The sequence below is a fragment of the Coptis chinensis genome, chromosome 7, assembly GCF_015680905.1.
Source record: "Coptis chinensis isolate HL-2020 chromosome 7, ASM1568090v1, whole genome shotgun sequence".
NCBI classification, from domain to species: Eukaryota; Viridiplantae; Streptophyta; class Magnoliopsida; order Ranunculales; family Ranunculaceae; genus Coptis; species Coptis chinensis.
This window is the reverse complement of record NC_141462.1, coordinates 22,413,005-22,423,703: the sequence shown is the minus strand read 5'-3', so window position 1 is coordinate 22,423,703 and position 10,699 is coordinate 22,413,005. Positions and strand designations below refer to the sequence as shown.

The following is a 10,699-nucleotide window of genomic DNA, read 5'->3' as shown; positions in this document are numbered from 1 at the left end:
CTTTGACACTGAATGTAAGGCTGACCACCTCTCTAATAACTTCTCTGAATCATGGAATAGTTTTATAATGGATGCTAGAGACAAGCCTATTGTGAAGATGGTTTCCAAGATAGTGATGTTACAAATGAAGTTGATCTATGATAGAAAGGGGAAGTTTGTAGACTGGAATGAGAATGATCTAGTACCAAGAATGATATCTTAGCAAAAAGAGAGAATGCAATTGGTGATTATGAAGTTGCTGGTTCAAATGAGGATAAGTTCTGTGTGACACATAAGTCTAGACATTGGTGGACTATTGATTTGGTACAATTAAGTTGTACATGCAGAGAATGGCAAGTGTGTGGAATTCCTTGCATTCATGATGTGGCTGTTATTAAGCCAAGGAGAGACACTTGGACACAGTAAGTTTAAATTTGATATGTTCTATTGCAATTTGTTGTGTTAAATTACATTATTTATTGCAATTTGTTATTGTACTTGTTTTTAGATTATGCAGTCCTTTTTTCACTATTAGAGCATATAGAAATGTACATATTCAACACATAACTCCAATGGTTCATGAGGATGATTGGCCAAAGGTAATTCTTATTCCAATTTTCAATTCTTTTAATTTCTAGTTTATTGATTAAGTATTGACATGTGTTTTGTTTAATTGATGCAGCCTGTAGCTGCAGATTATGTTTATCCTCCAGTTAAGCATAGACAACCTGGAAGGCCTAGAGTTAACAGGAGAAGGGGTGAAAATGAAAATGAGAACTCAGTTAGGTGTTCTAGATATGGTGTACTTGGCCATAATATAAGGTGTCAAGGAGGTGAAATGGGTGGTAATGTTGTTAGAGGAAGAGGGACTAGAGGAAGACCAGGTAGGCCAAGAAAAGACCACTTCCAAATCCATTCTTGCAGGCACCAATCAACCCTGAAGATGGAGCTCAAGTTGCTCCACCAATAAGAGGCAGAGGTAGAGGCAAGGGCAGCAGAAGTAGAGGAGAGGCAACTGAAACTCAAAATTTCACTGGAGGAGGTAGGGGAGAGACTGAAACTGAAGATGGAGGAGGCAGAGGAGAGGCTCCCACTGTTAATGGAGGAAAGGCTCCCATTGAAACTATTAGTAGAGGAAGAGGAAGTAGGGGCAGCAGAGGTGGAAGAGGAGGAAGGGGCAACAGAGGAGGAAGGGGTAGCAGAGGGGGAAGTGGTAGTAGAGGAGGAATGTGTGCTTCTAATAATGCAACTGAGGCCTCATTTGCCTATTCCCAGCCCAGTCAGTCACAACCATCTCAGCCACAACCATCTCAGTCAGTACCTCCAAAGACAACACTGGACTTCAAATGTCGGACCTCCATTGGTGATACCGCTATGCCTCCCATACCACCACAACAACAGAAGAAGTACAAAGAATGAGAAAAAGTACTTCAACAGAAAAGGTAATATCAAGCCAAGTCTCATGCTCAGTTAATGAGAGACCAGCAAAGAGAGCAAAGAAAGGGAAATAGTCATGTTTTTGGTGATGGTGCTTATTTTGTGTTAGTTGCTGTGTTGCATGTGTGTTTTGTGGCTTTTGTATTTTTGCCCAAAACAATGCTTTCAATGTGTTTTTTGTTGGAATCTGCTTTCAGTTGTCAAGACATGATTACTATGTTGATATGATTTGTTTAGTGATTAGTATGTTGCTATGATCAGTTGTCAGGATTACTATGTTGCTATGTTGCTATAATTAGTTGTCAGGATTACTATGTTGCTATGATCTGTTTAGTGATTAGTATGTTGCTATGATCAGTTGTCAGGATTAGTATGTTTCTCTGATCAGTTGTCAGGATTACTATGTTGCTATGATCTCTTAGTGATTACTATGTTGCTATGATCAGTTGTCAAGACATGATTACACATAACATTTATTTCATTTCCATTCCTCTCTTTCATACACAATTCATCCAAGTGACAACTTTTTCACAAGTTCAGTTACATCACTAGCATTTTCTTTTCACCTTCATTTTAATAGGACCCTCAATTGTGACCCGGTAGCTTTCCCTCCGGCACTTCATATCCTCTTTTGAAGCCTTTGAAGTACTTGCAGCAACTTCTTTGTTCTTGTTTTTGTCTAGGTGTCCCTTGTCTATCCAAATAAAACCCTTACATCCATCTCTCTTGCATGTTAGAAATCTCTGTCCAAAACTCCATTCCCTAGTACTCTTGTACATTTTCATAGTTTTTCCACAACCCCAAGGACAACTGTGAGTGCATATATCTTTCCAATGGTTCAAATCGCCACATTGAAAGCAACTAGTAGCCTAAAAAAAGAAAAACATAACCCTCAAATCATGTGCTAAAATTATGTTATTAACCCTTACTATTTGTAACTAATTTGTAATTAACCCCCAAAAAACCAGACGAAAAAATACGAGGAAAGAAGCTATAATCAAGAACCCAATCAAGAACAGTAATAGTAAGGACCCTAATAGTAACAACTCAAGTGACATCTTAGCTGGTTCACCACCACCCATTAGTTGTTGTTGGAGAGAGAAGCGAGCTGGATTTTATATGGTTGGGGGAGAAAGGAGTCAACCAATATCGGATAAGTCAAAGAGGATGTCAGAAATTTCAAACGGCTCTTTAACTTTCTAATGGCTCTTCCAAAGGGGTAGTTTGGGCATGATGGAAAAAATGAACCAATATCGGATAAGTCAAAGAGGATGTCAGAAATTTCAAACGGCTCTTTAACTTTCTAATGGCTCTTCCAAAGGGGTAGTTTGGGCATGATGGAAAAAATTGAACAGTGTTTTTAGAGGTCTAAGACAGATTGGGGGTCTAATTGTAATGATTCAAATTTTGGGGGTTAAACACAAAACTCGACATAACTTTGGGGGGAATAACTCAAAATCACCCTAATTGTAAAGAGGATTACAAAAGAGGGTACAAATTTTGTTATTTAAAAGGAAGACAATTACTTGCTGTGAAAGCTTAATTCTAGCTCCATCACTCATATTCCTGAAAGAGAATGCCACCAAGCTTAACTGTTTGACCTATATATGTATGGGAAATTTTGCTATGATAGTTTTAACTACTGTCCTAGAAGCTAAGATCGATTGAATAAATTTAATAAAGCTGCTTCAATGGTGGTTATTTAGCAGTGACACCTTGGCTAATATGAACTCCAATATGGTTTGCAACAAGTTTTAAATTCTGTAATGGTGATTATTGTGGAGTGCGTGTTCATTTTGCGTTAGAAGTTATGGGAGAGCATCTCATTCTAGATCCTAGTGCGTATGGATGAAAATTCAAGGAGACTACAGAGAAGAGATTGACCGTTGACACACATGACACATAAGTTGAATCTTTGCTACAAATCAAATTGGAGTCCGTAACATAAGAACTTGAAACCGTGTGTTATAGTTTCCCATTTTGGCTCATCATTCTATTTCGTTTTACAATTCAATATCAACAAAAGATCATTACAATCAAAGTGGATATAATCACAATGCCTGTACAATATCATGGGAAAACAGAAATTTCTACAATAATTGTCGCCCCTGTCCCAAATGAAACTCAAAGTAATTTTTGGCGAAGTTCCTGATTTTCTTTCCGAAGAGATTGCACTTCTTTCATCACTTCTGCTAGTTTTTCCAAAACTGAATTCATAAAGCTTGATATCTCCATCTGTAGAATGATCCGAGAAGGATGTAAAGAAGCATAACGAGGAAAGATAAAAAAAAATGTCAGATGGAGGATAAGGGAAAGTAGAAATACAAGTATATTAACTACGTTGGTACCTCCTACCTCCTGTATATGGAACTGCCTTAGTAGCTCAATATGAACGTTTCTAGTGTCATCATGGATGGATTTTTGAACAGATGCTAGAGTTTCTTCAACAGTGCGCTGAACCAACTGAAGTTCAAAGGAGGAAGTGCCCCGTTGCAAATCTGACTGAAGTGGTCCTGTCTGCGATTGTGGTGTTCCACCCTGTTACAGAATTACAATCAACTACTTGTACAATGAGGAAAGCATCACAAGTAATATGGAACATGAAAAAATTAACACGCCTTGTTACTCATACATTTGTATTCATAAGCATCCCTGCTCCCGTGGAAGCTGAAATGTCTGGCCTTGATAATAAATTGAGCTCTTCCCTTGTTTCAGCTCCTGTTTTCTTTGCTTTTGGCGAACCCGATGCTAGAGTTGTTCCATCACTGAAGGAAGGAGTCGTACTAATTCTCTCAGCATAGGAAGAATATCTCCGAGGCTGCGTGAGTGATGTGATTCTTGGAGATTCAAGATTAGCTTGACCCACGATGCCTTTCGTCCCTAACGAGGCGGTCATGGAACTAGAAGGAGCGTGTTCTGTGGCTCCTAATGAGGTATCTATGTTAGAAGAAATATCTTTCATGCGCATGTATGCGTAGCTCGGACCGGTATTTGCTGAGGAGCTCGAACTCGTTTGGCCTGTAGAAGAAAAGGAACTATATAAGCCAGCCATTGAACCAGATGTTGCTGCCTCTGATGTCGACATCCCAGAGTGTGATGGGAAGGTAAATGGCTGGCGGAGGTGGTCAAATTTATCAGACACCCACTCACCACCCCAAGCTTCAGGAGGAGTGGCAGGTAAAGAATCATCACTCTTGGAAGATGCGGTAGGTGTAGATCCCAATAATGACAAGGAGGATCGAGTATCATCCTGCACAAAGGGTGATAAGTAGGAATGTCAGAAGCTAATAGTAACATTCTCTTCGATGAGATAAATGGAGTACAACACCTGAACTCAAGGCTACAAGCGCAGATTCATTACCATGATCAACTAAGAGTGAAACTTGTATCATTAAGTTGAACTTTTTATTATCAACATTATCATGCATGTGATCCTGCCTACACCACACTGCAATAGACCATGTAGGCATGTACCATCTAAGAGAAAATATCATAGGCATCTCAAATTTTCATTCATTCGGTCAGACCATTATCATTTTACAGGAGTTTTTTTTCCGATAATAATTCATTTATAGGAGTTATCACCCACAAGGGTAATCATAGGAATGCATTGCTTATAGGTATTCCATTGTGCAGAATAAAAATTGAAGAACAGAAAAAAATGTTTGTCTTTCCCTCAAGAGCTAAAGATCATAGTTGCTAACCAATTAATGACTTGATAACAGGAGAGAAGCAATGGTTTCTAATTTAAATAGGGACAAAAGGAAGAAGACCAAACCTGTTTGGAAGTTGAACTAGATTTCCAATCAAAGATTGGATGAGAATTGCTGCCTCCTTGCTCTGCAAAAGGAAATCTCCTCATTGATGAGGGGAATAACAGAGATGCAGGTTTTCTCTCCAAGGTATCTTTCTTTCCCTCGTCATGACCATCCCACAACTTATCAACTGATGGCGTAATTGGTTGAACATCCACAAGTGGGGAAAACACTTCCATATCATCTTTGAAATCAGTAGTGCGAGGAGCATGCAACCTTGACAATGTTCCACCAGTCCATAGGTGATTCCTGTGTGGTGTATCTTCTGCGGCAGACAAGACAGAAGGTGCGTCAATTGATAGACTTGATCGCCCAAGGTTTCGAGTACCAGGAACTGCTCCCACAAGAGAAGTCACAGAAGGAAGAGGATCAGGCATAAGGATCGAGTCTTCCCCAGCACCTCCCAAAAGAGCAGTCTCAGCAGAACAATTTATTTCACTCACAATGTTAGGTTTTGATCTCTGCCAGCATAAACTTGTAACAGCCTGATGAAAATAGAAAACTATTAGTACTACCAAAATTGACTTTGCTTAAAGGGAAAATGGACAAGTGGACCACTGAAAACACGATATATCTTTACTGAGGAAAACTCTTTGCATGTGAAAAACAGAAAAGAGGAATACTTCAATAGTTGAGATACCCATCTTCCATAAGAAAACCGGAGATTCAACACTACACGAAGATAGGAATTATATATGAAATATTTAAGGCAGAAGAAGATAAAATGGACTCCTCGTCTCTCTAGGAGAAGCTTCATCAAAGAATAAGCAGGTGGTTAGTGTCCCCATCAGCAATAAGAAACAACATTTTACGAGGCCCTCACGATATTATATGCAAGCATGATGGTATTCCCAATCCACACAAATTGTGTTCGCCTGTCAATTGAACTTAGTAACTCTGTATGGTGGGACCAAAATATGTTTGATCAACACCAAAAACAAGGTAACCGCCAAATAGTAGAATCCTACATTCCCATCGTATACTTTGCACATCTTATAATGTTTCTTTTGATCCCACTTTATTTCAGTATCTACTCTGTCTTCCTACACAACGTTTCTCGTTTCTTCCTCTTCACTTTTATTTGCAATACTAACGAGGTGATTCTTACTGGCAATACAAAAAGAAATCGATGCTCAAAGGCAGTGTAAATGATGGGAAAAATATAGATGATCAGCCGCTTGCTTTTCACATTTGAGATCTCCTTACAGGTCATGCGGAGGGGTCATTCAGATGTCTGACCACATATGTGCATACACGTATTTATTATTATTTTTATTGGGGGGTGGGGGGGGGGGAGGAGGGGGATACTTTTAATGACATGATCCATGAAATACTTTATGGCATGATCCATGTAATAGTTTTATTTTAACACTCAATCACAAAATATCTATAAAGGAAAATTTGCAGCAACTGAGGTTTGCCTGTTTGTTTCTCAAACATTGGCAAGGAGGGGGATACTTTTAATGACATGATCCATGAAATACTGTATGAAGGAGAAAAAAACAGAAAAATATTGGCATGATCCATGTAATAGTTTTACTTTAACACTCAATCACAAAATATCTATAAAGGAAAAATTGCAGCAACTGAGGTTTGCCTGTTTGTTTCTCAAACATTGGCACACCAACAAATATTACTGTGTAAGGCCTTTTTTCTTTTGTTTTTGGAACAATAGTATAGTAACCTATTTCATAGATAACATTATTGTCAGAGTTTTACCTCTGAATTACTATAAGCACGAAGAGCAGTGATAGGCTGTGGTTTCCCTCGAACATCATAGAATACCACTCGGCCATTATTAGTTCCAGCAGCGAGTATCCAACCATCATCTCTAAATGCCAAAGAAGAAAAAGGTGCCTCGTAAGGTATACAAAATGTGGGCCTTCTACTTCCTGAATCAAAAGTGTATAACTTTTTATCCAGACCAACAGTAGCAATAATCTGCAATATTGAAAAACAATAGGACATCAGTTACTTTCAGTTCTTTCTTTAGAAAATTTCGAACTCCCATCAGAAGTGCAGATAACTAAACACATAAATCAATAAGCCATGGATGAAACCTTATCATTTGATGGTGAGAAGCAAACACCAGTGGTTGGTGCTGAGTGCTGTTTCGACCAAGAAACCTATAATGAAAATCTATAGTCAGAGAAAGTTTTTTAGAAATAGACATATGACATTTATCAAAAAGACAAGTGCTATTATACGTATAGTGGACATAAGATAAAGAATTCAATGTACACACCAAAATAGTTGTCATTCATAGACTTGATAAAGGTAGTCCTTTTTCAATTTTCCAGTTTTTTTCCTTTACTTTTCCTTGATCTTAAATGCATTTGGTAGAGAAGAACAAACCTTAGGATTCCTTCCTGTTGTATCCCAAAGATGTATGGATCCATCATCACCAGCCGTCACCAAGAGATGTCGGCTTACCCGAGAGTAATCAAGCACTCTCAACACCTGGACAATAACAAAAAACAGACATTTAAGAATCCAAATAATGAACCACTAAGATAGTAAACACCTAAACTATAGCCAATCAAACAACCTGTTCATTTGGATCCTTCAGCTCAGTAGCCCTCGCTCCAGACGCCAAATTGTGAAGAATTAAATCCCCTCTCAAACTAATAGAAGCCAAATGCTCGTCTTTACAGTTGTACATTGCACCCGTAATAGTATCCGTGTGACCTTTCAACCATTTAATACACCTCTTTCTTTGCAAATCCCATATTCTCACAACTTGCCCACTTCCCCCAGAACAAATGTACCTAGAACTCTTATTACTAAAACTAATACTCGATATCGTTTCCTGCACAAAATTCCAACAAAATCAAACAACCCCAAATAATCTCCAACCGTAAATAACTAATCTTTAAACACTTACATTAATATTATCACCACTTTCCGTACCGGCTATCGGAACAGTCCCTAAACTCTGTCCATTTTTATGCCACAAGGAAATCTTTTTATCGTCCCCGGCACTTGCCACGACTAAATCTGCATCCCCATTTATCCAATTCAATATATTACTTGAAATGAAATTTAAAGAGTAAAAAAAAGTAACTTACTAGTGTGATTCCATTTGACAGAGTTGACATGAGAGCCAGGTGAAGGGGAGTAAGTTAATGTACAAGGATCACGATCGGATTCCATTGAAAGGTTAAATAATTTGACTGTGTCTCCTCCAGTTGATGATAATAAGGCCATTGATGGATCTGCAAAGCTCATCATTTATTATTATTATTTTTTTATATAATTAAGTTAATTGGGCAATTATAGAGTGAGTTGAAATAATGAAGAAAATATTTAGTAGGGAAGAAAATTGAGGGGAGATGAAATGGAACCCTACCGGCAAGAGAGAGAAAAGTGTTTGAAAGTGAAAAGAGGCAGCATAAACAAATTCAAATATTGGTGGGCCTCAAGCCCATGCCTATTTGGGCTCTTATTGCTTTATCAAATTTGTATTCCTAGTTTTAGGTAGGGTAATTTTGACTTAACCCCCCACAGATGGGTAGCGGTTTGACTAAACCCCCCATTTTTAAAATCATTTGAGTTTGCCCCCCACTCCGTCAATTTTGTGTGTAACAGACGTTAGTATTTTAGCTATTGACCATTTTACCCTTATGAAATAGATGTTGCATTGCCCCCCACATTAACACGTTAAACCTAACTTTGCGAAAACCCCCCAAACGTTGCCATTATTTAATTCTTGCACTCTCTCTCTCGTATTTTACCTATTGACCATTTTGCCCTTTCTGACAAATTAAGGTTTTTTTTTTTTTTTTTTTTTTTTTTTTTTTTTTTTCCCCTTCCTTTAGTTAAAACAAATTAAGATGTTTACTATTAGTTAGTGTAAACCCCCCAAACGTCAATATGATATTTGCATAAACCCCCCAATTTTTTAGTTAACAGTAAACAAGAAGAAGAAATCTCACGATTGGGACATAGTTGTTCAGTTTTCAAAGTTCTCACAATTGGAAGGGTACTGAGCTCTCATGAACATGATGAAGAAATATTTTCATGGCTTCACACGTGGACCAAAGATATGGCAACCGCAGGAGCATGAAATAACACTCTTGCCTTCAATTTAGTGGAAGTTTGATGATAAATGGATGGATACACCCATATATGGCGGCATGCAGGAGCATGAAATAACTTACGAGCAATTCTGTAAATCCTTTGTTTGGTTATAAACACTCTTGCCTTCAATATGATAATTAACTTACGAGCAATTCTGTAAATCCTTTGTTTGGTCTTCCACCACATGAAGCATCGTTATCTACATCCAATCAAGTACAACCAATAGGAGCGGCACTGAGAACACAAGTGATGGTGGTGATAGTGCCGCAAAGGAAAATATCAATTTTCACATGTGTTCTCAGGTCACCCCTTTGGGGCACTCCGATAACAATTGAAGCTGATCATGGCAAAATTCATTCTATACTAGCTGAGTTCCAAAAAATGTCTGATAACCTGGTTATGAACCTCATAGTCATTCAACAATTTTTATCAATGCATACAACACTATCTAACTTGATTTTGCAGATCCAGGTTATAAGGATACTAAGTAAAAATGTCAGTATAATTTAAAAGTTGTTGCTGTAATGACTTCTAACTATTGAATGCAACTGACAACTAAATATTCATTTTTCCACTGTTTGCAAATTTTGCTACTCATCATAATTAAATGGTAACTGTGTATGTGTTTCACTTCTGCCAGGTTAGTGCTCAGAATAAGTTTGGGTGATGACTGGTAGAGTAACTTCCTAGCAATTCGCAAAACCAACTTTTATTACCTCCTAATTAGTCTAGGTCAGAATATGGTACCGAATTGTTCGTAAGTTATTTCATGCTCCTGCAGCTGCCATATGGGGTGTATCCATCCATTTATCATCAAACTTCCACTAAATTGAAGGCAAGAGTGTTATTTCATGCTCCTACAGCTGCCATATGTTGGTCCACGTATGAAGCCATGAAAATATTTCTTCATCATGTTCATGAGAGCTCAGTACCCTTCCAATTGTGAGAACTTTGAAAACTGAACAACTATGTCCCAATCGTGAGATTTCTTCTTCTTGTTTACTGTTAACTAAAAAATTGGGGGGTTTATACAAATATCATATTGACGTTTGGGGGGTTTACACTAACTAATAGTAAACCTCTTAATTTGTTTTAACTAAAGGAAGGAAAAAAAAAAAAAACCCCTTAATTTGTCAGAAAGGGCAAAATGGTCAATAGGTAAAATACGAGAGAGAGTGTGCAAGAATTAAATAATGGCAACGTTTGGGGGGTTTTCACAAAGTTAGGTTTAACGTGTTAATGTGGGGGGCAATGCAACATCTATTTCATAAGGGTAAAATGGTCAATAGCTAAAATACTAACGTCTGTTACACACAAAATTGACGGAGTGGGGGGCAAACTCAAATGATTTTAAAAATGGGGGGTTTAGTCAAACCGCTACCCATCTG

The 10,699-nt window shown here is 38.0% G+C and overlaps 1 protein-coding gene across 4 annotated transcripts; it reads right to left on the bottom strand.

Moving 5' to 3' along the window:
* Positions 1 to 3,361: 3,361 nt before the first annotated feature.
* NEDD1 (Transducin/WD40 repeat-like superfamily protein) lies at positions 3,362 to 8,595 on the bottom strand. 4 transcript variants are annotated; one of them, XM_086572851.1, is made up of 11 exons: positions 8,300 to 8,595; positions 8,116 to 8,228; positions 7,780 to 8,040; positions 7,587 to 7,691; positions 7,292 to 7,357; positions 6,951 to 7,172; positions 5,195 to 5,716; positions 4,567 to 4,666; positions 4,049 to 4,434; positions 3,765 to 3,954; positions 3,362 to 3,651 (listed from the first exon to the last, which is right to left on the bottom strand). In XM_086572851.1, the coding sequence occupies exons 1-11, from the start codon at positions 8,460 to 8,462 to the stop codon at positions 3,410 to 3,412; spliced, it is 2,370 nt and encodes a 789-aa protein (XP_086428977.1). In that variant the 5' UTR covers positions 8,463 to 8,595; the 3' UTR covers positions 3,362 to 3,409. The 4 variants fall into 4 exon arrangements, with proteins under 4 accessions (XP_086428977.1, XP_086428979.1, XP_086428976.1 ...); XM_086572853.1 differs by having other exon boundaries at positions 3,772 to 3,954; positions 8,300 to 8,593; XM_086572850.1 differs by having other exon boundaries at positions 4,049 to 4,666.
* Between the last annotated feature and the right edge of the window lie 2,104 nt (positions 8,596 to 10,699).